The sequence below is a fragment of the Anguilla rostrata genome, chromosome 17 (assembly GCF_018555375.3).
Source record: "Anguilla rostrata isolate EN2019 chromosome 17, ASM1855537v3, whole genome shotgun sequence".
In the NCBI taxonomy this organism is placed as follows: Eukaryota; Metazoa; Chordata; class Actinopteri; order Anguilliformes; family Anguillidae; genus Anguilla; species Anguilla rostrata.
This window is the reverse complement of record NC_057949.1, coordinates 15,827,903-15,853,982: the sequence shown is the minus strand read 5'-3', so window position 1 is coordinate 15,853,982 and position 26,080 is coordinate 15,827,903. Positions and strand designations below refer to the sequence as shown.

General features: G+C 48.4%; 1 protein-coding gene across 2 annotated transcripts; it reads right to left on the bottom strand.

The window, feature by feature from the left end:
* Positions 1 to 196: 196 nt before the first annotated feature.
* On the bottom strand, positions 197 to 25,090 carry cramp1 (cramped chromatin regulator homolog 1). Of its 2 annotated transcripts, none has more exons than XM_064315250.1 (20): positions 23,016 to 25,090; positions 22,243 to 22,613; positions 18,244 to 18,455; positions 16,114 to 16,267; positions 13,601 to 13,684; positions 13,333 to 13,381; positions 13,079 to 13,164; positions 11,642 to 11,765; positions 11,345 to 11,426; positions 9,914 to 10,915; positions 9,191 to 9,359; positions 8,127 to 8,290; positions 7,912 to 7,986; positions 7,434 to 7,515; positions 6,937 to 7,041; positions 6,502 to 6,641; positions 5,464 to 5,668; positions 4,116 to 4,265; positions 3,279 to 3,427; positions 197 to 2,393 (listed from the first exon to the last, which is right to left on the bottom strand). In XM_064315250.1, exons 1-20 carry the CDS (start codon positions 23,063 to 23,065, stop codon positions 2,262 to 2,264), a joined length of 3,585 nt encoding a protein of 1,194 aa, XP_064171320.1. In that variant the 5' UTR covers positions 23,066 to 25,090; the 3' UTR covers positions 197 to 2,261. The 2 variants fall into 2 exon arrangements, with proteins under 2 accessions (XP_064171320.1, XP_064171321.1); XM_064315251.1 differs by having other exon boundaries at positions 7,912 to 7,980.
* Positions 25,091 to 26,080: the final 990 nt, after the last annotated feature.

The following is a 26,080-nucleotide window of genomic DNA, read 5'->3' as shown; positions in this document are numbered from 1 at the left end:
TATTTGAGCTTACAATAGTAGCTCATTAACTGTGTTGTTCATTTAATTAAATGTATTAATACAGCCTTTTGTGCTTCTATTTATCCAGACTGCAAGTCATTTTAGAGGTGAATGTATGTACAGTAGGACTCAATGAGAAAAAACAGCTTAAAAATAACCCAATACCAACATCACTCATGAAGACGGACCAGAGATATCATTTTTAAAAACTATTTATATATCCACAAAAGTAAAAATACATTTTACAAACTGACAAAATCTCAAAACTGTAGGTGTAAAATGTCAAATTTGTCTAAATATTAAATTAAACCAAAACATTTGTGAACTTTTAACAATAAATAGTCCAATAATAATTTACAATATGTTACAAAACTTCAGAGAAAATTTAAATTGTGTTCTATATTGTACAAAAACACCTGCACAAACACATACAAATTATTCCACGCCAAGTCAAGGAGCCCAAATGCTTCTGTATATTTAAAACAAGCACACTTTTCTGCATTGTAAACATGTGGTGCATGTTTGTCTGTTTAAAAATAAGAATAAACAACAGATGTTTAAAACTAGGTTTTTTTTGCTTTATATTTTAAATACGTTTAGCCTAATAGTTCTGCAGCAGCACTAGCAGGGCCAGTGGGTTGGTTAAGTGTCATAATTGCACCAATCCACTTCTGTAGTTAATTACTCCGATTAAATTTATTTATTTCAGATAATTAGTGAACCACTGTGGGATATAATCAGCCCCCGACAAAATGGCTTCTCGCCTCTTCTACTAAAGTGGCTTCTCATAAATTAGTGTTTTTTTACATGCTACAAAAAGGTGCACTGCCTGATTTTTGCATTAAAATTCCCTGGGTGTCACCAACTGGTAGAAGTCAATGACATTTATCTGAGAAACACAAACAATTAGTGCGTGAAATCAAACATCTCTATGCAAACGGCTGAAAATTTGGCACCTAGGTAGGGTGCAAGTAATAAATAACCTCACTTTTAAACACATCACATACGAAGGTGGGGGGGTGTGTGTCTCTGAACACTATAATCCTCAGTAAAAAAATAAATTAAAAAAGGGGGGTGGGGAGTATATTATTGCTGGAATGGAGAAAACACTAAAGCAAGACAAATCGAGACTGCATTATTCCTGATACACTCCGCTCCGATCTCCATTTTAATCTGGCTGTTCTTCAGTCATTTGAAGCACAGCGCTGCAGTCTGTTCATGGTCAGACATTTTTAAAACTAGAAAAGGGAAATGGATCCTTCGCTGTAAGCTCGATTCTAATAAAGGCGGCCTTAGAATAAACACAGAATAAAACCTTTAACATGGCATCCGAGTTCCAGCACGTTCTTCATATATGGCTTTTTCAGTTATCGCACGGTTTAATAAACGCACAGAAATCAGACCACATAAATATGCCCAGTTATTCACAGGGGGGAGACACAAAGACAGCTGTTTCAGTAGTGCTGCGGCCTTCGATGCCTGAGAAACAAATTAGTTACACAGAGGATCACTGAATAAATAAATAAATCGCCTTTTTGTGATATGTTGTTATGAAGCCAGAGTTTATGCAAATAGAAGCCGAACCTCAGTGCTGTGATGTGGCTGGAGGGGGGGAGGGGGGTCAGTAGAAACGGCAGTGTCACGGTCAGCATCAGGCTCATGAGGGTCCGGTGGTGCTCTGAACCTCGACGGTGCTGCCACACGCTGGCCGACTTGCAGAAGCGCAGGTGACACTTCCCAAAAATAATCTCACACGAGCTGCCCAAAGGGAAGGTGACCATCTGAGCAGGAATGGACTTTGTTAGTTTAAAAAAAAAAAATTCTTTACATTTAAAAAAATAAATGTAAAAAAATCCCAGGGATTCTAGAAGAGACTGTGGAACCGTTCTTCGTAAATGAAGTTCGGTTTGTTTTTCCGGAGAGGATTCCGCTGGACGGCGGTGCTGGAGTTGGAGCGGTCGTGTGAGCGCGACCGTGACCGCCGTGGCTGAGCCCCGGACCGCTGACCGGGCGTCGGTGAGAAATGGGGAGAAGCGGAGAGCCTGACGGATGTGAGGTTACCATGGGTAACCCACTACAGTGAGGGAGGGGGGAGCTCTGCTTCCTGAAGCCCTGGGTCTTAGGCTCCGCCTCTACCCGCCGCACATTCGCAATATCAAGGCATTGCACGTTGCGAGTCTTCCTCTGACTCCACCCTACGCGTGAGCAGCTACGCCTTCAAGTCCTCCTTTGGGAGAACGCGCTCTCGGCCCCGCCCCCTCTCAGCCCGAGCCCCCGTGACCGGCGGGAGGGAGGGGCGCCTCGTTGACGGACAGCTCCTGCGCCAAATCGTTGAAGCGGGCGATGTAGTCCACGCTGCTGTCGCTCATCATGCAGGCGAACTGGGAGTCCCCCTGCGAGGGACGGAGAGGGAGACACGGCGGGGTCAGCGTCCTAGCGTCCGCCGCCCGAGACGCTAGGCCCCCGCGGGGGAGACGCGCTGAGGAACTCTCATACGCTGCAAATGACTTTTTTTGGCACAGATTGTTACTTTGTTACTGCAGTTTGTTCTGAGAACTGAGAACTTTGTGTGGTGCGCAAATACACCAGATTTCCCCTTTCTTTGAACTCCTTTGCCAATGGAAGGGTCTTCTTGGAATTTGAGCGCACCCACTGATTGGTGTGTGAAGCACAGCACAGCCCAGCTCACGCTGGCTAAGCCAATCCGAGCCATCGAAAAAGGAGGGAAGAAGCAAACTGGTTCAGTCTCTGAGCTGTCAGTATTGTGGTCTCATTGGCTAGCTAGCAAATTACCTCAACGTTGATTTAAAATGCTTTGAAGACCTCAGTCCTGCAGCTCTCTGCACACAGTAACATTAAGTATACTGTGCTTAGCTAAGCTGTCCTTATAGTGGTAGCAAACCAGTTTAAGTTAAATAGCAAGTTCATATTTGCTTAATGAACTCTGAGTGAATTGGGTGACAATTCTCAACAGATTTTCCTATGAAAGTTCCTAAGCATATTTGGCGCATATTTCAGATCACAAATTTTTGAGAAATTCCTTTTTGAGAAACTGGAAACAGAATTGCCTACTTTTGTCCCTTTAGGAGCCCCCCTTAAAGACCCAGTAACAATTTGGAGTTGTGATCATAGTCCTTGCTGTGAACTTCACGGGCAGTAACGTTCCTGTACGTTATCTCTGTGCCGTAATTGGTCAGTTTTAAAAGGCAGAAACATTACTCCATTACAACATGACGCCAGTAAATGGCGGGTGATGGCGTGACCGCGCCCACGCTCACCTCTCCCGCGTCGGCCAGGCCGCGGGCGTGGAACGAGTCGCGGGAGCTGCCGTCCAGGAGCCCGGGGCCCAGGAGGGACGTCCCGCTGGAGGGGGGGCCCCCCGGGGTCAGCGCCAACCGCCGCTCCTTATCCGGAGTCATCAGGCTCACTGCGAGTGGGAGGGGGAGGGGGCGGGGTCAAGGGCAGGGGGAGGGGTCAGGCGCCGCTGTCCCGGTACACTCACACAATCCACTAACACTACTGACAATTACGAGTACTAATCTTACATGAGTGGTGATGCCGTACTGTGCATTAGGGTGTTTGTTATTAAATCACGTTTCGAAAATGCGCAATACAAATAAATTTGATTTGATTTCAATTCAGTTTGTGCTACCATTTAACTGTTAACCAAAATACATTTGGATGGTAATGTTTTGTGTATATGTGGTGTGTCTGAGACTGTGTGTGTGTGCGCATGCCTGCGAGACTGAGTGTTCATGTTTCATGTGTGAGTGACTGAGAATATATGAGTGTCAGAGGCATACTATGTGTGTGTGTGTGTGTGTTTAAAAACCCTGGGTGCTTACTTTTCACATTTATGGTAAATACTGGTTAATGGCACAAGCTAACTTGTGAATGTAGCTATTAGCTATTAGCTAACTTGTGAATGTAGCTATTAACTACAACATTCTGTTGTTCTTTTGACACACAGGCCTCAGGTTTAACTACCAGCGAGGACACTGGACCCTTGAGCACAGTACTTAAATCTGATTTGGTTCTGTAAGTATCCATCATTATAAATGTGTGCAAGTCCCTCGGATAAACGTCTGAAGTGTAAACGTGCGGGTGTCACTCACACAGGAGGCTGCCCAATGAGGAGTCTGTGGAGTCGCCGGGGTCCCACTGCGGGTCTTGAGTCGGCCACGCCATCCAATTTCGGGCGGGGCTGCCCTCGGGGGACTTATCGCTGCCGTTGATCTTGCCGTGGGAGAGGGAGGTCTCGGGACCTGAGGAACACAGCGGTGTTAGTACGCGCTCCTCGAAACGCAGCAGTGTTAGTATGCACTGCTGGGAGCATGGCGGCTTTACTACACACTGCTGGGAGCATGGCGGCTTTACTACGCACTGCTGGGAACACGGTGGTGTTACTACACACTGCTGGGAACACGGTGCCATTACTACACACTGCTGGGAACACGGTGCCATTACTACACACTGCTGGGAACACGGTACCATTACTACACACTGCTGGGAACATGGTGCCATTACTACGCACTGCTGGGAACACGGTGCCATTACTACACACTGCTGGGAACACGGTGCCATTACTACACACTGCTGGGAACACGGTGCCATTACTACGCACTGCTGGGAACACGGTGCCATTACTACGCACTGCTGGGAACACGGTGCCATTACTACGCACTGCTGGGAACACGGTGCCATTACTACGTACTGCTGGGAACACGGTGGCGTTACTACACACTGCTGGGAGTATGGTGGCGTTACTACGCACTGCTGGGAGTATGGTGGCGTTACTACGCACTGCTGGGAGTATGGTGGCGTTACTACGCACTGCTGGGAGTATGGTGGCGTTACTACGCACTGCTGGGAGTATGGTGCCGTTACTACGCACTGCTGGGAGTATGGTGGTGTTACTATGCACTGCTGGGAGTATGGTGGCGTTACTACACACTGCTGGGAACACGGTGGCATTACTACACACTGCTGGGAGTATGGTGGCATTACTACGCACTGCTGGGAGTATGGTGGCGTTACTACGCACTGCTGGGAGTATGGTGGCGTTACTACGCACTGCTGGGAGTATGGTGGCGTTACTACGCACTGCTGGGAGTATGGTGGCGTTACTACACACTGCTGGGAGTATGGTGGCGTTACTACACACTGCTGGGAGTATGGTGGTGTTACTACGCACTGCTGGGAGTATGGTGGCGTTACTACGCACTGCTGGGAGTATGGTGCCATTACTACACACTGCTGGGAGTATGGTGGCGTTACTACACACTGCTGGGAACACGGTGGCATTACTACACACTGCTGGGAGTATGGTGGCATTACTACACACTGCTGGGAGTATGGTGGTGTTACTATGCACTGCTGGGAGTATGGTGGTGTTACTACGCACTGCTGGGAACACGGCGGCGTTGTTGCGTTTTGACGCTGGCCGCGCAAGCGCAGCCTCACCGTAGCCGGACGGCCCGCTGGCCAGCTCGATGATGGAGTCGCCGATGTGGGTGGCCGGCTCGCCCCCCGCCAGCCCCTCCTCCTCCTCCTCCTCGGGGGGGCCCGGGAGGGAGATGTCCAGGAGAGACACCACGCTGGGCGGGGAGAGGAACGGCTCCGACTCCCCCGACAGGGACGGGGGCGGGAGCCCGTTGCTAACAGCAACCTGCAGAACGGGAACGCGGAGAGCGCACACCCAATTAACGTCCCGATCCCATCCACGGACCAGCTCCCCATACCACAATATTCTAAGGATCGGGTATCGGCTAGGACCAAACCTGGGTCAAATACGTATTAGTTTTGGACTTTTCTACGCTTTACTGATCTTGTCCGGTGTACTGGAACCAATGAAATACTCTCAAAAAGTGCAAACCCCGCCTTCTGGTCATATTGGCAGGCTCAATTACACCAGGCTAGATCAATAGAGCACAGAAAAGTATTTGAATCCAAAACAAATGCGTATATGACCCCGGTCTGGCCAGGACACGCCCGATCTGAATCCGATCCTCTCTGACATTACGACACTTAAATCCTTAAAGCTCAATGGCCATGAAATTAGATGTCGGCGTCTAACAATGACATCGTCTTAAATTGCATTTATAGGTCGTTGTTTCAAGGTGCAATGCTATAACCCATTCAACATTGTAAAGCATAGACTGTTCGCACTTTGACACAAAAACCCGGTCTTGATCTATAAAAGAACTAGAGAAAACAAAAGAAATATTAAGGCAGTCCATTTCCCAAAAGGAAGGCTAAAACTGACACCCCAGGTTGGGGTGTTTATAATCCGATAAATGCCCACAACAAGTCAAGGCTACATAACTACTGTAGCCCAACATGGTGGATTACCTCTGGGGCCCATAACGTGTTAAGCTGGCTATTCCACGGTAGCCTATATTATATAGGCCAATTAGTCCCTCAACCACGTAGAGCACCAGCTGCCACTGGCTATTCAAAGAGCTAAATGAAAAGAATTCCACGGGTCCTGTCCACACTGACCTCCGCGGGGTCCTGGGGGAGCGGCCGTCCCCCCCCTGGGTCGGGAGACGCGGTTTCCGGGGTGAGGGCGGGCCCCGCCCGCTCCCGAGAGGCGCCGCTCGGAATGATGCCCGCCGACTTGGCCGCCAAGTCTATGGCACCTGGGAGAACGGAGACGGCACAGGCCGCAAGGCAAGTTACTCAGCGCTAGCTTAACCGCTAGTCTGAACCGATGACTTCGTAAAACCACTTTAAAAGTTAGAAGTAAAAGTAAAATCCCATATTAAATACAGGTACTAGCACAACAACAGCCGCTAGGTACGGTGGTCTCGAAAATTATTCACACCCTTCAACGAAAAAGACAAACATTAAGAAAATACAGTTTAATACGAGTACTGAACTGTACTTTAAATCTCGATCGTGGAATATCCCCATTATTTGTAGAAGAAGTCTTACTGGAGAGCTGGCTGGCAGGGGCGGGGCCGGCCGTGGAGGTTTCGGGAAGGAGGGGGCGGGACGCGGAGGGCAGAGAAGGCTTGATTGGCCAGAAGGAGCCGGTGCCTGGAGAAAGCCAATGATGGTCAGGAGCCAAGAGCCGTCGATCAGATTCACTTGCGTCAGAATACGCTCACCCTAACAGGGCCTATGTCAGCGCTACTCAACCCCAGGTCATGTAGGCCGCAGTGTCTGCAGATATTTGGTCCAACCGTGCACTACAGCACCAGATCTCACTCGTTATTTTACCTCCTTGGTTCAGGAAGTGAGCTCATTGGTGAAATCTGGTGGTGTAGTGTACAGTAGGAGAAAATACCAGCGGTTGAGTAGCGCTGGTTTACTCTAAACACTTAGCTGGTGAAAGTCTGAAATGAATCATCCCGAACGAATCTCGGGGGGAAGCTGAAATGCTGAGTCGTAGCGGCGTGTGAACAGTAATTGGGGGGTGTAGGGCGTACCTGTGGCGGAAGAGTTGGACATGATGGAGAAAGAGCAGACGTGTTGCGGGGCGTCTCCGGTGGTCCGCGGGAGCAGCGTTCTCTGTGGGATAGGGTGGAGGATTAGGAAGGGACAAAGTCAGCACTGGCATGGGCCCATCCATGCAGTAGATCAGTGCCTTAACAGATACCAGACTATGGGGCCCATCCATGCAGTAGATCAGTGCCTTAACAGATACCAGACTATGGGGCTCATCCATGCAGTAGATCAGTGCCTTAACAGATACCAGACTATGGGGCCCATCCATGCACTAGAACACTCAAATGGTGGTGAGGGGAAAACTCCCCAATGGGAAGAAATCGCAGGAGGAACCCGGCTACACATGCCCTTGTTCTTACACATCACGCAACTCCAGAATGCCGTTTCGAATTCAGCCAATAAAACGCCGTTTCGATTTCAGCCAATAAAGCGCCGTTTCCCTGTCTGTGCGCGGCTCACCTGAACCACGAGCGGCTTGCGCGGGTGTCGGCTCCTGACCGTCCTTTGCTTGGGGAGGAAAATGTCGGACTGCTTCTAGGGAAGAGACACCAAGAGGCACAAAACAAGGGACACCGTCAAAGCAAGCGAAAGGCAGGTTAGAAGGCCACGGCGGGGATCTCTACCGACGAGCGCCTTCCGATCTGGCGGAACGTTGGCGCGGGGCTTCCACTCACGCTGATGGACGCCAGCTGCTGCCGCAGGGCCCGCTCCGCCTCCCTGCTGGGGGAGAACGTCTTGCCGTGGCGGCTGTTGGGGGGCAGGGCGGTGGGCGCGGTGAAGAGGACGCCGTCCGCGTCGCTCGCGGGGATCAGCAGGGAGCGCGGAAGGTTCCGGATGCCTGAGAGGAGGAGAGGAGGAAGTGAGGGGGGGGGGGGGCTGGGTGATTTGAGACAGGACCAGCGTGCCCTGTGGGACAGGACCAGTGACACAGCGAACCTGGAAAAGCGACATGCTAAACACTGGAGCAGCATATTCAGAGCCCTGAGATGAGGACATCAACTCCCAGTTAACCATTCAGTCTACGGGATCAGAACACATGCAGAGAGAACTCATACTGTAGTCTTAACCGGCCACTGAGAACACACGCAGTGGTCATAACCTGCCTATGCGCACACATACAGAGGTCATAACCTGCCTACGAGCACACGTACAGAGGTCATAACCTGCCTATGAGCACACATGCAGAGGTCATAACCTGCCTATGAGCACACATGCAGAGGTCATAACCTGCATACGAGCACACGTACAGAGGTCATAACCTGCCTATGAACACACATGCAGAGGTCATAACCTGCATACGAGCACATGTACAGAGGTCATAACCTGCCTACGAGCACACGTACAGAGGTCATAACCTGCCTATGAGCACACATGCAGAGGTCATAACCTGCCTATGAGCACACATGCAGAGGTCATAACCTGCATACGAGCACACGTACAGAGGTCATAACCTGCCTATGAACACACATGCAGAGGTCATAACCTGCATACGAGCACAAATGCAGAGGTTATAACCTGCCTACGAGCACACGTACAGAGGTCATAACCTGCCTACGAGCACACATGCAGAGGTCATAACCTGCCTACGAGCACACATGCAGAGGTCATAACCTGCCTACGAGCACACATGCAGAGGTCATAACCTGCCTACGAGCACACATGCAGAGGTCATAACCTGCCTACGAGCACACATGCAGCAGCTCTAATGAGGACCAGCATGCCGCGGGTGGCAGCGCACCTGAGCAGCCGGCCCCAGGTGACATCAGCCTGGCGCCGCGGACGGAGGCGTTGTAGCGACCGTAACCGGGGCTGCGGGTGCCTGGCGCCAGAGCCTTCCCCGGGGGGGTGAGGGACTGCTCCTCCGAGGGCTTCACCGGGGAGGTGGAGGCAGAGCACAGCTCTGGGACCTGGGAGGGGGGAGGGGCAGGGTCAGAGGAGGCATGGTCTACACTGTGGCTGTGAGCAGTCATCCATTTGAAATGAGTGATATATACGCAGTGGGTGCAGTGATATTTACGCAGTGGGGCAGTGACATTTACGCAGTGGGGCAGTGATATTTACACAGTGAGGCAGTGATATTTACACAGTGGGGGCAGTTATATTTACGCAGTGGGGCAGTGATATTTACGCAGTGGGGGCAGTTATATTTACGCAGTGGGGGAAGTTATATTTACATAGTGGGTGCAGTTATATTTACGCAGTGGGGGAAGTTATATTTACGTAGTGGGTGCAGTTATATTTACGCAGTGGGGGCAGTTATATTTACGTAGTGGGTGCAGTTATGTTTACGCAGTGGGGGCAGTGATATTTACACAGTGGGGACAGTGATATTTATGCAGTTATATTTACGCAGCGGGTGCAGTTATATTTACACAGTGGGGCAGTGATGTTTATGCAGTGGGGTCAGTGATATTTACACAGTGGGTGCAGTGACAGTGTGTAACAGTACAGCGGTGCTCACCGGTTTGGGGTTGACCTCGGAGGAGACGAGGCGCAGCAGACAGCGCAGAACGTGCTGGGGGAGGGGGCAGGCGGGGCGGGCGGGGCCGTCGGGGGGGGGCACGGGCACCCACTCGTACTCCAGCTGCAGCTTCACCGGTTTCCCCAGCATGAGGTAGAGCTCGGCCAGGGTGACGTTCTCCGTGCCGCGGGACCTCCAGCCCTCCTCCCGAATCCGCTCGGCCGGGCGGCTCCCCGTCCCCGCCCCCGCCCCGCCTCCACCGACCTCCTCCTTCCCAGCAGCCCCTCCTCCCGCGCTGCCGCGCCTGGGCTCCGAGCCGCCTGGCTCAGGAGCCGCATCGTCTTTACAGCCGGCCGGGGGCGGAGCCTCTGCCGCAGGCGCCGGTTCCCCCGGAGACGGAGCCCCGCAGTGATTGGTTGAGCTGGAGACCCCGGCAGAAGGCGGGTCTTTGTGAGGCGAGAGGCTCGGCTCTGGCGACTGTCCTTCTTTCGCCGGCACCCCCGCGCCCCCCACCCCCTGGTCCCGCGCCGCCGACTCCCCTGTGCCGCTCGCCCCCTCCGGGCGGGTGGGAACCCCCTCTGTCGCTCCTTCACCAGCAGGGGGCGGAGCCAGAGGCGTGTTTAGCGAAGACGGGGAGGAGCCGCTTTTGTCCTCAGCCCCTCCCGCGGGGGCGTCGTCCGTCGTCCCCCCCTCCGCCCCGGCCGGGTCCCCGCGCCGCGTCTCCCCCGCTCCCGCGCGCGCCTGCCTGCCCGGGACCCGCGGGGCCCCCTGGAGGCCCAGGATCTGAGCGGCGGGGTGGTCCCGCGCGCCCGGGCGGCCCCTCCCGCTCTCCTGCCAGTGCACGGTGCAGGAGGCCTTGGAGTGCACCACGCGGGCCACGCCCGGCAGCGCCGTCAGAGTGCAGCTCTCAGCCGGGAACAGCACCAGCTCCTCCCCCCTCCTCTTACCCCCAGGGGGCCTCTCCTGGCTCTCCAGGGCCTCCTGCTCCTCCAGGCTCTTCCTCTGAACAGCGGAGGTCAAGGCAGCCAATCGCATTGATGGGGTACCGACAGCAAACGCTCACCGCGGCTAACAGCTACAGTCAGTACAGCGAGCGGCTAGGGAAGCATTCAGCGGTCACACACATACTGCATTTATACGAGGTTCTGTGCTACAAAACACACACAAATAGACTTAGGAGACCTCAACACACCTTTCATGACAGAAATACCATAGAAGAATTAGGCTTCTTCCAGAGTCAGGGCCAGCATTAACTGAAAGACCTCAAAGACTATTAAACACATTTTAAATTGATGAACTGAACTTTGAATTCATTTCCTGAGGTTACGGAACGGGGTAATTAAAGGCCCTGTATGATGTGACGGCAGACGGTGGCGGGTGTGGGGGGTGAGCTCACGCGGTTTAGCGCGAAAGAACGTTCCGGAAGGATACGATCCGCTGGTCCTGGATGGCCCACTTCTGCTTGAGGAACTCGATCAGGCTGGACACCTTCCTGTGAAGCTCCACCACCATCCTGCGGAGAGAGGCCACGCCCTTTACTCCCCACAGCCCGTCTCCGTCCAATCACCTTACAGTTACGCAAGTTCGTTACGCAGGTGCGTTCCTCTCCACATTTCGGGGCCGAGACCGGGAGTACACACAGAGAGAGCGAGTCTGTTTTGGGAGCCATTTTGTTTGTTTGGTTTCACTCGGGCAGTAGAGCCGGACGGCCCGGCCGGGAGCCCTCACCTGAGGCGGGGGTTGTGTGCCAGACTCTGGACCCGGGCCCAGGAGTGGTTGCTGCGGGGCTGCAGCTCGACGGGCACCTTCAGGGGCAGCCTCACCGGCTTCTGGTCCTCCTCGTCGCTGACGCCTTGGGCGGAGAGAGAGGAAGAGGTTCAGAGGAACAGAGATCATACGAACACAGACTCTCCCAGCAGGGGTCTACAGCACTATGACTGTCCCCAGCATGGTCTACAGCACTATGACTGTCCCCTGCATGGTCTACAGCGCACTATGACTGTCCCCAGCATGGTCTACAGCACTATGACTGTCCCCTGCATGGTCTACAGCGCACTATGACTGTCCCCTGTATGGTCTACAGCACTATGACTGTCCCCTGCATGGTCTACAGCGCACTATGACTGTCCCCTGCATGGTCTACAGCACTATGACTGTCCCCTGCATGGTCTACAGCACTATGACTGTCCCCTGCATGGTCTACAGCACTATGACTGTCCCCTGCATGGTCTACAGCACTATGACTGTCCCCTGCATGGTCTCGAGCACTATGACTGTCCCCAGCATGGTCTACAGCACTATGACTGTCCCCTGCATGGTCTACAGCACTATGACTGTCCCTTGCATGGTCTACAGCACTATGACTGTCCCCTGCATGGTCTACAGCGCACTATGACTGTCCCCTGCATGGTCTACAGCACTATGACTGTCCCCTGCATGGTCTACAGCACTATGACTGTCCCCTGTATGGTCTACAGCACTATGACTGTCCCCTGCATGGTCTCGGGCACTATGACTGTCCCCAGCATGGTCTACAGCACTATGACTGTCCCCTGCATGGTCTACAGCACTATGACTGTCATCCTGCATGGTCTACAGCACTATGACTGTCCCCTGCATGGTCTACAGCACTATGACTGTCCCCTGCATGGTCTACAGCACTATGACTATTCCCTGCATGGTCGACAGCACTATGACTGTCCCCTGCATGGTCTACAGCGCACTATGACTGTCCCCTGCATGGTCTACAGCACTATGACTGTCCCCTGCATGGTCTACAGCACTATGACTGTCCCCTGCATGGTCTACAGCACTATGACTGTCCCCTGCATGGTCTACAGCACTATGACTGTCCCCTGCATGGTCTACAGCACTATGACTGTCATCCTGCATGGTCTACAGCACTATGACTGTCCCCTGAATGGTCTACAGCACTATGACTGTCCCCTGTATGGTCTACAGCACTATGACTGTCCCCTGCATGGTCTCGAGCACTATGACTGTCCCCTGCATGGTCTACAGCACTATGACTGTCCCCTGCATGGTCTACAGCACTATGACTGTCCCCTGTATGTTCTCACACATTTTCAGTGACACCTGGCACCCCACCCCCCCCACACACTCTCACACATCAGTGTCCCCCCCACCCCACCCCCCAGGACCTACCGTCCGGATCGCAGAGCTTCTTGAGTGCCCGGCACATGGGCGCTTTAATCCGCAGGTTCCTCCCCTTGGACCTCACGGTGGTCACCCTGCCGGGACATCCCAAACACAACCGCGGTCACGGTTACAACGGAGGGCAGCCAAACCTCTTACCCCCATCTCAAACTCCGAGCGGGTTGCCTTTAGCCTAAAAATCAGCGTACGTTCTGGCTTTTTGTCTCCTTATTTCCCAAGAGTGTGCGGTGCTTGTCCCTTACCCGTACTGAATGAGCTCATTGAGCTTGGCGGCGTTCTTGTCGTCCATCACTGAGAGAGACAAGCACAAACATTAAAGATTAACGCAACGGCAGAAGGAAACTTCCAGAATGTTCTCTTGCAACTTTCACACAATTAATGATATCCTGCTTCCCCGATGGCTTTCCCTTCGCTTACAGGGTGTGTCAGTATCAAGAACCCAAAACCCAACCCGACTGGTCGCTGTTACCACACAGAAGGGGCCCCCGCATTAGCCAGCCATCCACTTACAGCCGCCAGCCTTCTTTCTGAGCTCTGCAAAGCAGATGAGTCCATACAGCTCCTGAGAGGACTTCTTCAGCACTCTGGAGTAGACTGAAGAGAGTGAGAGAACGGAACAGTCACAGTTATTACAAACACATGACATCATCAACATGCGCCTCTTCAACACTCTGGAGATGACTGAGGAGTGAGAGAACAGAGCAGCCACAGTTATAGTGATGATGTCTTTTTGTAGGCCAACTCAGAAGTTTCTTCTGCCATGGGAAATCTCCATAGGGATTTCAGAAAATATGGACTGTGGTTAATGTAAGTTTCACGTTTTGTTCTTTGAGATAAATTACACCGGTTAATATCTCAACCATGAATTTTGAAGCCATTATGTGCTTTAAAAAAGTATGTTTATAACAAGTCGCTATATTGAAACTCCAACGGTTGTCGACTGCAGGCAGGCTACCATGGAAACTTGAGTGGTGGTTGCTAGTATACGACCGTTGTTGTAGTTTCAATGTAGCAACTTGTTAGCAACTTGCTGTTTTAAAGTATCTAACTGCTTCAAAATTCCTGATTGAGGTATTAATGAGTGCAAAGCATCGCGTAGAACAAAACGTGAAACTCTTTCCAACTTATGTTAACCACAGGCCTTATTTTCTGCAGAAAACAAAATCCCTAAGGGAAAAAAAAGTATTGGAAGCCGAGGGGACCCACGGCTCAAAAATGCGAACTCACTTCCATGTTTTAGGACTACAAACTGTAACACTCTTATTCAAACCACATGACATCATCAACACGCGCCTGTTCCGCACTGAGGCTTCATTCTCACCTCGTTTCCTTTCCTCCATTCCTTCTGAACACGTCACAAAGACGGGGAAAGGGAAAGAGGGGAGAAGACAAGGAAACCCGAGAACAGAGGGAAGCTTTCAGAACAGTTCGGACATCCTCGTTCCCTCCAGCGTCATTTAGGAGCAACGTCGTTCACAAGCGGTGTTGAAACCCCTATCGCACGTGCCCTCTTGCATCTCCCTGGAGTCTACTGAGCTTTGCTAATTTGATAAAAGTGATGGGAAAACTACAACGCCGTTTTAAGGTTGACTTCAGTCAGTAGAACGAGGAACAGCAGTCCATGTGAGACAGAGCAGAGGCTGGGTCAGTGATAACACAGAGAGGCTGTAAGGCTCCTGCCAGCGATAGCCATCGCCTCATCTACGCAATAAAAACCTCCCATCAGTCACTGCACAAGACCGGGGATCTGATCCACATACAGTACACTGAGCAAAATAACATGTATGGATTTCTACGGTAACGTGATAAAGAAATATAAACTTAGAGGTGTTTATGAGCTGTGACAGACCAGTCTCTGTTTCCCCCTGCTCACAGAAAGCTAGAGCGGTTTTGAAATCCAACAGGTGATTTCAAAATATCTGTGTATAATGAAATAAACGGCCATCACCCACCCTGGCCGTAAAATGAGGATTAGCAAGAGAATAAAAGGCCAGCGGCTCACCAGACCTGGGTCAAAGGCGTATTTGTTTTGGATTCAAATACTTTTCTAAGCTTTGATGATCTTGTATGGTGTATCGGAGCCAATTAAATACTCTCAAAAAAAGCAAACCCCGCCTTCTGGTCATATTGGCAGGCTCAATTACACCAGGCAAGATAAACAGAGCACAGAAAAGTATTTGAATCCAGAACAAATACGTATTTGACCCAGGTCTGTGGCACACAGAGACGACACTCTTTTTAATGCGGTTTTCTTTATCACCAAGACATGATTTGGAGCTCTTTTTCAACAACTGTGCGTAACTTCCAAAAAAAGCTATAAGATTTAAAGCCTTTTTTTTTTTATTATTCCTGATCGACAGTACGAATACTAGCAGAAAGAATTATAAACATTTTATTTAAAAATACTAAAAACACTGACAAAAAGTACAGCTTTGATGTACTGCCACACAGTACCGTGCGAAAGTCAGACCACCCTTTCGTTTATTCAATTTCCAATCAAATGTGCGGTTCAGCGCAATTTATTTCCCCCATTGTCAGACAAAAAATAACAGAAAGCCTCCACCACCACATTTAATATCAAATCCATCATTATTCGTCCACTCTTTTGTCCACACTACTACCAATTTTAAGTCTTTCCTTCTTCCAGTCAACAAACAAGTTACAGTTGTGAACTCCCAACAAAAGCTGTCACTGAAAGTTGACGTTACCTTAGAAACCTTTGCCTTCAAAAGCGACTCTAGCATTCAGACAAACGACTACCCGAACACACCTTAGCTGCCTTGTCACGTCCATATAGAAAAGCCAAAGGTGTGACATCATCGTGACGTCACGCTTTCGTATTCACCGAGGCTAAAACTGCGGCTCTCCAAGTCACTCTGGATTAGAGGACCCGCCACGTAACTGGAAACGTAATGTAAGCAGAAGCACACAAATGTTTAAATGTGCAAGCTGATATAGCACAAGCGGGAAAGCCGCGCGGCCATCGCTAAGGAGCCGGCGAGCTCGGGTCCGAGCGCGCTCACCGTTGGCGGGGTCGATGTACTTGGAGATCTTGTGCCAGGTGCGGTAGTAGAAGTGGCGGACCTGCTCCTTGTTCTTCACCATGCTGGCCGGCTTGCCCTTCTTCTTGTACCTCAGCGCGATGTTGTTCTGAATGGCCTCGAAGTCCTTGCCATGCTGTTGGAAGGGAGGTCAAGCGATAGCCCTTTGAAACGCCGCGTCCGCTCCGGGTAGATAAACATTTGTGGTGGGCCTCCGCACGGGGAGCAGTTCTATCACGGAACAAAAACATGAACGGGGCTCTGCGGACCCTTAACAGTTGCTGCGTTAGGGCTGAGATCAAATCAATTACCCCCCACGGCTAAATTCTTACCAGAGCGAAATAACAGCGTAGGGCGGTTTACAGAAGCGTGGCCCTTATCAGACCCCCCCCCCCACCCCCTCCCCCAAGGAAAACAGACTGTTTACTGTGCTGACAGGGAGTCAGCAGGGTGCGATAAAGAGACAGTGCTTAGTCGTAGAACATCCTACTGGATCGGCATCATTACATTACATTACATTACAGGCATTTAGCAGACGCTCTTATCCAGAGCGACTTACACAACTTTTACATAGCATTTTTACATTGTATCCATTTATACAGCCGGATATATACTGAAGCAATTTCGGTTAAGTACCTTGCTCAAGGGTACAACGGCAGTGTCCTTACCAGGGAATCGAACCTGCGACCTTTCGGTTACAAGCCTTCCTTACCCACTGTGCTACACTGCCGTATCATGCGAACGTTAGGTTCTCCGTAATACAGTGTAATCGTGTTTGGTGTCGTTGGAAAGCCGAAGTCACGGGCAACAAGCTAGTGTCTCAGCGACTACGGTGTGGCATACTTATAGAAACAGCACAAGCAGGACCACTGATGTAATGTTCTGTTACGATTGTGTCTCCATTTGATGAATTGGGGTTTTCCTTTGAAATTTGGGTATATGTGGGGGAAAACTGCAATGGTTCAGGGAGACTCGTCAACACAGTCTCCGGCGCATCATAAGCTTAATTGCATATAGAGGGTATGTACGTGACGTCAGAGTAAGTGGAAGTCACTGGGGTTACACCCACTGAGTGGCAGAAAGACTACGGAGTGGCAGCGTTAGCGTTCAGCTTGAATGCTGCGAAAACACAAAAAACACATCTAAAATGGGAAAGAGCTGTTGTGCGATTGACTGTACAAATAGATTCAACATGAAATCGGGGCGAACTTTTTTACAGACTGCTGAAAGCTAAAGGAAAGAGAAGCAAATGGATCGCTGCAATTCGCAGAAACAACTGGAATCCAGGCACCGAAACGTTTTGTGTCAGGTAGGCTATGTTGGATTTTTGGGTAAAATCATACCTTAAGTTATGTACTGTATTGACTACATCAATTAAATATTTAGCATCTTTCATTTATATTCTGTGTAGCCTATCTGTAAAGTTTTTGTCAGCATTTATTTAAAAATATCCATGATGATGAGCCTTGTGTTCCTCAAACAAAGGGGGGATGGTTAGATAGTGTTAGCTAGCCAAGCATATAAGTTAAGGTATGATTTTACCCAAAAATCCAACATACTGGACACAAAATGACAAACCGCAAATCCACGTTTTGGTGCCTGGATTCCAGTTGTTTCTGCGAATTGCAGCGATCCATTTGTTTCTCTTCAGCTTTCGGCAGTCTGTAAAAAGATAGCTCCGATTTCTTGTAGAATGTTCATGGACCACTGGTTCTTTGGTAAGTTGTAAGGATCGCTGTCGAGTCCAACAGCCTTTAATTTAAGCAGATAATCGTTTGTTTTACTCCCGGTTTTACAGTTTCCCCTACTAAGGGCAACCATGTCGCAGCATGTTTTGCCACTCAGTCCGACTGAGGGGGCGTATTTCGGTGGGAAAGTGAGGTCAATGCATACCCTCTATAGCCACATCACTACACACACATTTTTGCACCATTGTGCATTGCCATTATTGAACACACCGTACGATAAACCACATTCATTTTAACCTGGCCTTCCTCTTTGACGCTATGCCCTGCACACCTAACAGTTTCAGGGTCCTGTCATACACACAAAACTCAAAAATTGCTGGTCTGCCTCGAGACACTGCGCCAGAACCCCAGTCTGGGTGCTCACCTCGTAGAGCCCCTGGAAGAAGGTGTTCTTGTCCTCGGTGCTCCAGGACTCCCACTGCCTCCTCGCCTTCTTCTGACTGCCCGCCGCCGCCGCCTCCTCCTTCTCGGCAGGCCCCGGGGTCCGCAGGGTCGCCTTGGGGCCCCCGCCCCCCGAGCCGGCCGGGGCCCCCGACTGTCCGCAGGCCACGCCCCCGGGGGCCCCGTTCTCTGCTCCTGGGGGCCGGAGCGAAAGGGACAGCGTCAGGGGAAGGCAAGCAACAGCACAGACGCAACACCGCGAATGTGCACAGGTACTATCAAGCGTTAATGTGCCATTAATGGCTACAATGTGTGGGCTGACTGACAGATGTCAAATCCGTGGTTCAACTAACAACAAATTCAGCCGAAGATCAATACATTATATGCAAGGGAGACCACATTGCTGTCAAATGCATATGCTTTTAAATGCCTGTGAAGGAATTAGTTCCATCAGACATATTTCAGAGTAAGTTCTCAGTTGGTCACTGCAAGACTGCATATTAATCAAACATTATTCAAACTCTTGGAAAAGATGAACAAAAATAAACATAAGAGCAGCATTATATTTTCACTTTCAAACGTGTAAAATACTCTGCTTTAATAATTATGTCACAGAACCAAAATAACACTTCACAAGGTTTTTTCCACGTATCACTGAGTCCTATTCTATGGCGTTTTATTCGGGTGGTGTTCAAGTCTGGAGACTGAGATAGCCATTGTGGTCAGTTAACCATTTCTTTGTGGATTCTGAGGTACGCTTGAGACCAGCGTCTCGCCAAAAGATCCGTTTGTGGCCAAGTTTGAGCTTCCTCACAAAGTGAACCAGTTTTCTGGCAAAACTGTCTCGGTACTTGCTGGAGTTTATCATTACACTGACTTCGCGTATAACCCCAGGTCCAGAGGATGCTACACGACCCCGTCATATTGAAGATCAACCGCCGTATTTCGCCACAGGTATGAGGTATGACCGCTGGTGCAAATGGCCTAAATGCCAAATTTGTCTCGCCTGACCTGGCAAGCTCCACAGCCGTTTAGCAAACTCCAGTATTTTTGTTGAACGCCCTCAAGAGGCTTTCTTCTGCCGATGCCTCCAAAAAGCCTACTGGCTGAGAGGTGGTATTCGGTGGCAGATTTGATGGCTTTGTGACTCCAAGATACAACCATTTTTGCTGAATATTTTGCACATCTCTAAGCGCGACTGCAAGCTTCTCGCTATCTTTCCACAGCGAGAAGCTGCGTCCCCCACCAGGCCAGTTTAACACCGGTTCCCCTGGTTTAAACTTCTCAATTATCGATCTAAAAATGGAAAGTAGTACCTTTGCTTGTTTATTTGTTTGTAACTATCTGCACACTTACGAAGGTCAGAAGAAACCCTCAGAGGTATTTCTCTTTAAAAAAATAAAAAATCCAAGTCCATGACACATGGATTTTACATGCGTGTGACCTTGTTTTTAATGCCCCTGGTGAAACAAAGTCACTGGGAGCCACGATATAGCTCATTAACTGCATTCTTTATTTCACACGGCCATCTTTGCTTATCTTTATCAAGCGTGCGGATAATTTTTAGGTCACTACGAGCCCAGCGATTTCTGAGAAAAGCATCCCCTGCTGTGAGCATTACTTTTCAGGTAGGAGACGGACAAAGAAAACCCACAATGCCACAATCAAGACTCTTCCTAAAATGAACTTTACACTCTGTGCTTTGGGGTGGTCAAAAGACATCACGCAGGTGGGGCCGCACCTTTCAACCTGTGACCGTGACCACTTCCGCCGCAGCGGCGGCTCACAGGAAACCCCGAATGAAACGAAACCGAAGTGTGACCGACAGGGCAGGCCAAGAAAGAAAGGCAGACTTTGCACTCTCGGGGGAGAGGGAGAGAGAGAGAGAGGGAGAGAGACAGAGAGCGAGAGAGAGAGAGAGCGAGAGAGAGAGAGAGAGAGAGAGAGAGAGAGAGAGAGAGAGAGAGAGAGAGAGAGAGAGAGAGAGAGAGAGAGAGAGAGAGAGAGAGAGAGAGAGAGAGAGAGAGAGAGAGAGAGAGAGAGAGAGAGAGAGAGAGGGAGGTCAGGAGACTCCCAGAGTGACTGCAGGCGTCGGCAAGACCGCTGCTCTGGGTGTGACCGCCCCCTGGAGAAAAGTGCCAGAGGCAGGATGTCGCCTAAAGACGCTACAGAAGTGTGTTTATGTCCATAGCAATTACAGGGTCCTCACGTTCTGTCGCCGCTGTTGAGCTTATAGCCTCGATATACAAAGCAGGGCTCACCCATTTACGGGCATATATACTGTGACTATTTACGTTTATATCCCATCCAGGCTCAGTTTGTCTCTGTTTATTCCGGATGGCCTGCAGGGCAAGCCCTCATCCTTTCGTACCGACACCTCAATCCTGCGTTTACGCGCGCGCGGTATTCAACTGAAGCGAAACAAGAAATTATGAATGAATGGCGAGGTCCTATATTACAAGCTTGTATTTTTCATAGGCTAATAGAAATGACTTCTCAGAAGACAATAGAATAAAGCATGCTCACAGCAATAGCTTAATCAAACGGCTGTAGCTGTATGGTAGACAATATGCAGCAGAGTATACACAAACAATAAAAAGCATGAAGGTAATTAGCATTGATGCCAAACTAAAACAGCAGCTGCCAGACTGCAGACAGGAATCATTCGTTCATTTACCTCTGCTCCACGAACTGGATCTTATCTCAGAGTGCTTTAAAGCTTTGAAGCCACTTTTGAATGGAGTCTGTTTATTCAAATTCAGATAAAACCACTGCCATGTTTTACTGCGCGCCATCGGAAGAAAAAACAAACAAACAGAAGAAGACACCGTCGCCGCACCATTACACCGTTATGAGGACGGTCAGATTTATTTCCCTTCCGTCCCCGATTAAATATTTGGCAGGCAGGAATCTGGAAGTTGGTTCATCTGCCTTCAGAGACGTTTATATGGCAGAGGAACACAAGTCCAAAAACAACACTTGAGTTTAACTCCGACGACTGAGAATCGCCCCCAGACTAACACTGAAAAGCCAGTACGCCAGTATCACTGAAAAAAAAAAAACACTCAGGACTTCTAGCACAGCTTCTGTAGTGGAAGAAACAAGCCTGTATAAGCTGATGCTGCATATTACGACTTTGTCAATTTCTAACTTTGCATTAGAAGATGTTATGTTTTACTGTCAGTTGCTCTAGATGAGAGCCAGACCAGTGAGTGCATAGGCAACACAACTAAAACATTAAATGTAAAAATTAACTGCGCTAACAAACAACCATAATATAAATGCTAAATACATAGAGAAGCATGCATAAGCTGCCAAAGAATGTTTTTTTAAATGCCCCAAAAACTTGCATTAATGAACATGGAAAGGATGCGGCAATATTATATAGGCCCAGCAGTTTTTTCAAAAGAAATGGCACTAAATTACCAGCAAATGTTTGTGTTTTTAATTTCCATCTACAAGTGTGTGAATAATTAGAGAAATCAGAAGATAAGCACTAAAGAGCAATAGAGTTAACAAATTCCAAACCAAGGAATATTATACTAACAAGACTGTTTAGTTTAGGCTCAACAAACATCTAATTTACCCTGAATTTGACAGCAAACTGCGCTCCCTATGAAAACACCAAAACATAATTACCTGCTAATGCCACCACTTGGTTAATGAGCTTGTTTAAATTAACATTTATTCAAAGTTCCAACAAAATATAGACTCCGCGTTTGTGTTTTAAGTTGACATGACTGCAATTTGTGCAGTCCGAATTTAGGGCCGATGACGCACACATAAACAGCACTTGTTCGGAATAAGCACAATTACCCGACCCACGCGCAATAACCGGTGCTCTGTGTGGCTGGGCTTCGACACGCTCCGCGAACACCACCCAAAACTAAAGGGAGTCGGCTGCAAAGTTCACAGTCATAATGTCACCTGTTATTAAGACGGGTCCCAAAGGGTCCCTACGAATTGGCCCTTTTCGGCTTACCTTTCCCCCTCGCGTTGCTATGACCATTGATAGTCGAACCAATGGCATCCTTTCGCAGCCGTTTGCTTGGAGGTCGTACGCTGGACCTTAGGAAATGATGTTGATCTTGGCTTTGGGGCACGGTGGTTGAAAGGGTCTGGGGCTGTGGGTCCAAACGAGGTCCGGCCAGAGTCGACGCAGAGGTGGACAGTGTCGGTGTCGAACTGGACGGACCCGTGGGTGTTGGATTAGGAATTTCCTCCCCGTCTGTCTTTGTATTGCGCTCCTCTTTCCCCTGATCTCCACTCTCCTCTTCATCGCAACCTTCAAGCTTTCGGCTCAATTTCTTCTCTCCTTCATCTCCGCTGCCAGCACCCAGCCTCGTGGTCATCCTGTCAAAATACAATCAAAATGAATAGTCAATATTTATTAGTGCATACCATTTAAATTAACTTAAAAAGCCCACATTCGTTTGCACTAAACATGGCCGCCGCTGTTTGTTTCAAATCCCCTCTCACCGTCCCGACAAAACAACCTGAAAAATATTTCGTTGTATTTCTTTCTGTAATTCCCACTAATGATCCAACATATACCAAAGGATAACTGGTACTTGATCTTCATGTACTGTTACTTTGTGGCAAACTGAGTTTGATTTTGTTTAAAAAACTGACATATAAGATCCTTCAGTTTAGCGCCCTGCAAAAACCCCAAACGACAATCTATCGACAACGGAAAGCCGCACGATTCAGTCTATTACCTCAAATGAAAGTGGTTATTTAAAAAAATAACGTTACCCATTTTCATCCTCTTCGGGGACAGATGATATCTTTTTTCTCTTCACCATGGGTCCGAGGTTTTGGGAGAATAAAACTTAATAAAATCGAGCATATTCAAAAGCACACCAGAGGTTTACGAGCGACTATGTTCGCTTCGCTCCTGCTTCTCCGGGCTGAAACAAGCAGCTAGAAAAACAGTAGCTCGCGCTTTCCAAACTAGTTGCTACCAGTAAGCTAGTAGTAAAGACTTTGTAAAGAACAACACATATTTGCTAACATTGACTATATTATCAACCCATAGATTTAATACTGAATAAACTTTCCAAAGGCACGCTAGTCGACTTTCACACGACAGAACGTCAGTGTCAGCTTTGCCGCAACGTTCCCCTACGCTCTTGGACTGAACTTCGTTTGATGGCTATGTAATACGTCATCATCGCTTCAATAAATTCCTTATACATAAAGCATAATCGCACAGGTATATCAATAAGTAAAAATTGGCATCTGACACAGCCAAGACGGTGTCTGTGATCTTACAAATAATTTGGAATAAAGTTAAATAAAGTAACGTTATAGGCAACCAAACCGTATACAGAATGAACTTACAGCCAGCGTTACATGTCATCTTGACTGTTTAAAAATAGCGAAGCTCACATAGATGTATTTGGGCATTGACCACTTAGCTAGTTGAAAACAAAATGCTAGGCACAATTATGAACAGTTTTTCTCTATATATAGATAATTTGTAGCTCTTGCAGAAGTATTATACTGAACAAACTCAAGTGTCATTAACACTGTCAACAGGCAAGATGAAGTGGCTGGAAGTATGTATGCACTTTAGTGAGACAACTATGCATTTGCAGGCATATGACACAGTTCTGCTTGAAAATAAAACAGCTAGCTGGGGAAGAAGGAAAAAACTAATGATAAGCTGGAACCACTGCTCTTCCTCATTCACATCAATCGGAATTAGATATCTGGTCTGTGGGTAATCAGAGCACATGACTGTTCTCGTCATTAGTTATGTTAGTCATCATCATAACATACAGTCAGACAAGCTAAATGCATAATTAGAAAATATAATATTGTGCCTACTTGTCACATGGCTGAATCATTACAGAAATTATAATAAAATGGTAAAACAGGTGAATCTGTCAACAGAATCTGTATTCGTGTACGTTTATCTGATAGACTAGTGCACTCATCTTTGCCATGTTGCCCAACCACTGGACCGATAATTCATAGCTAAATTACCGATTTGAGCTGTAACCTCCTGACTAGCGAGCCAGGTGCTATTGAAAATGAAATGTGTAACAATGCACATAGGGATGCGAGTTAAGCTAACGTCGCTTGTTAGCTAAACAAATGACCAATTATTTAGCTAACTAGGATGCTTGCTAATGGTGTCCCACGTTTCTTCAGCGGGTCACTCAGCAAACCCTCAGCTGTTCCCTATATTTTATTCTGACATTGAAAGTGCAGCAATACTACGGAGTGTGGACGACTACAGACAGCTGCTTGTTATAGCTAACGTTACAAAACGGGCGTAGAGCAAAAGGCTATTAACTAATCTAGATAATGTTCATTTGGTTACATAAATTAGCAATGGCACGTTCACATGAAAAGGAATGATAGCGTCCCGTAACAAATGTGCATGTCCAAACTGTTACGCCTTCTTTTCCAAACTTTCAGAATAGTCTAGCTAATCCTGATAACTCGCTTACTAGACCAGCTAATTTAGACCTCGCTACCTGTCTACGATTCAGTTTAGTCTGCAAGCTAAGTTAGTTAGCCGTTATCTTAGCTAACTGAACACGACTAACGTTAGTAGGCTACATTGCCTGACCATGCCGAAGCTACTGGGTTAGTCAGACCCTGGCGTGAATGTCTCGTAAAATATGTATTCGGTGAGTATATGTTGATCACTACAAGCTAGCTGATGTTTGCCTGTAGATCAATTCATACAGGCAGATAGCTACTTACTCTTGGTGCAAGTCCGTTAAATCATAACCCGTGCCAACATAACGGATACGCACTGTAACTCCTGTCACAGCTGTGTTTCTCGTGCTGCCACAAACACCAACTACTGCCTCGAAAACAAATCTTGTGATTGGTTGTTCAGAACACGCTGTGCTATTATTGACAGAAGCTAAGCCAATAGATTAATTCCAGTGTGCACCAAATGACCACACAGAGAGCGTTCCTCCCTCATATTTTCTTACGTCAGTTCATTCATTTCAGTAACCACAACAGTCCTCTCGTGGCCAAATAAGGCCATAGAGGTTACACAACATTTACCACACAAATACGCTTACATTTATATTTACAAATATAGAGGAAAAATGTGTCATCTCTTTTTTGAAGACCTATCTCAGTCTGGGCCCTTGGAATTGTCCTAACTTCCCACAAATCCAAATGCCTTAAATGTCACTCTACTGTTCCAATATTTTGGAGGGCACTGTAGATAATTTGGTTACATATATTTTTTCTATTACAGTAGGCATAACTGGCATAATTGTTAAGGCTACACAGTTCAGTAGATGAGGTAAACTTGGCAGAAAAAACTGCTTCTTGAGTTTGCCCTATCTCAGCAGTATAAACAAATATTAAAGGCATACTATACTGGATTTGTATCTTTATAAAACTATTATAAAACAACCACACTTATCTATGATGCACTGGCAGTCTCTGTCTTTATGCACTTTCACTGAAGTTGTGCACCTTTACCTGCATTTACTATCTGTAGAAAAACATGTCCAAGTTACTAGAAACACTGGGTAGCATTGCTTTGGAATACATCTTATCTAATTTGTGTGAGCTAAGACAGCCTATATTGTATTTGTAACTTGGCCTAATTTTGATATCAGTACTTTTAATTGCAAGCCTAGATTTTGCTAGTTTGGATTAATGACTTACAGACAGTGCTTTGTATCTGTGAGTCTGTGTTATGAGTCACTGATAACAGTAATGCATATAAATGTAGGCTATAAGAGAAAGGCCATGCATACACATAGAAACATGTGAATGCACACAGATTCTAGCTCAAAGAAACACATAGGCATGGATTCAGTCATTTTTCCTTT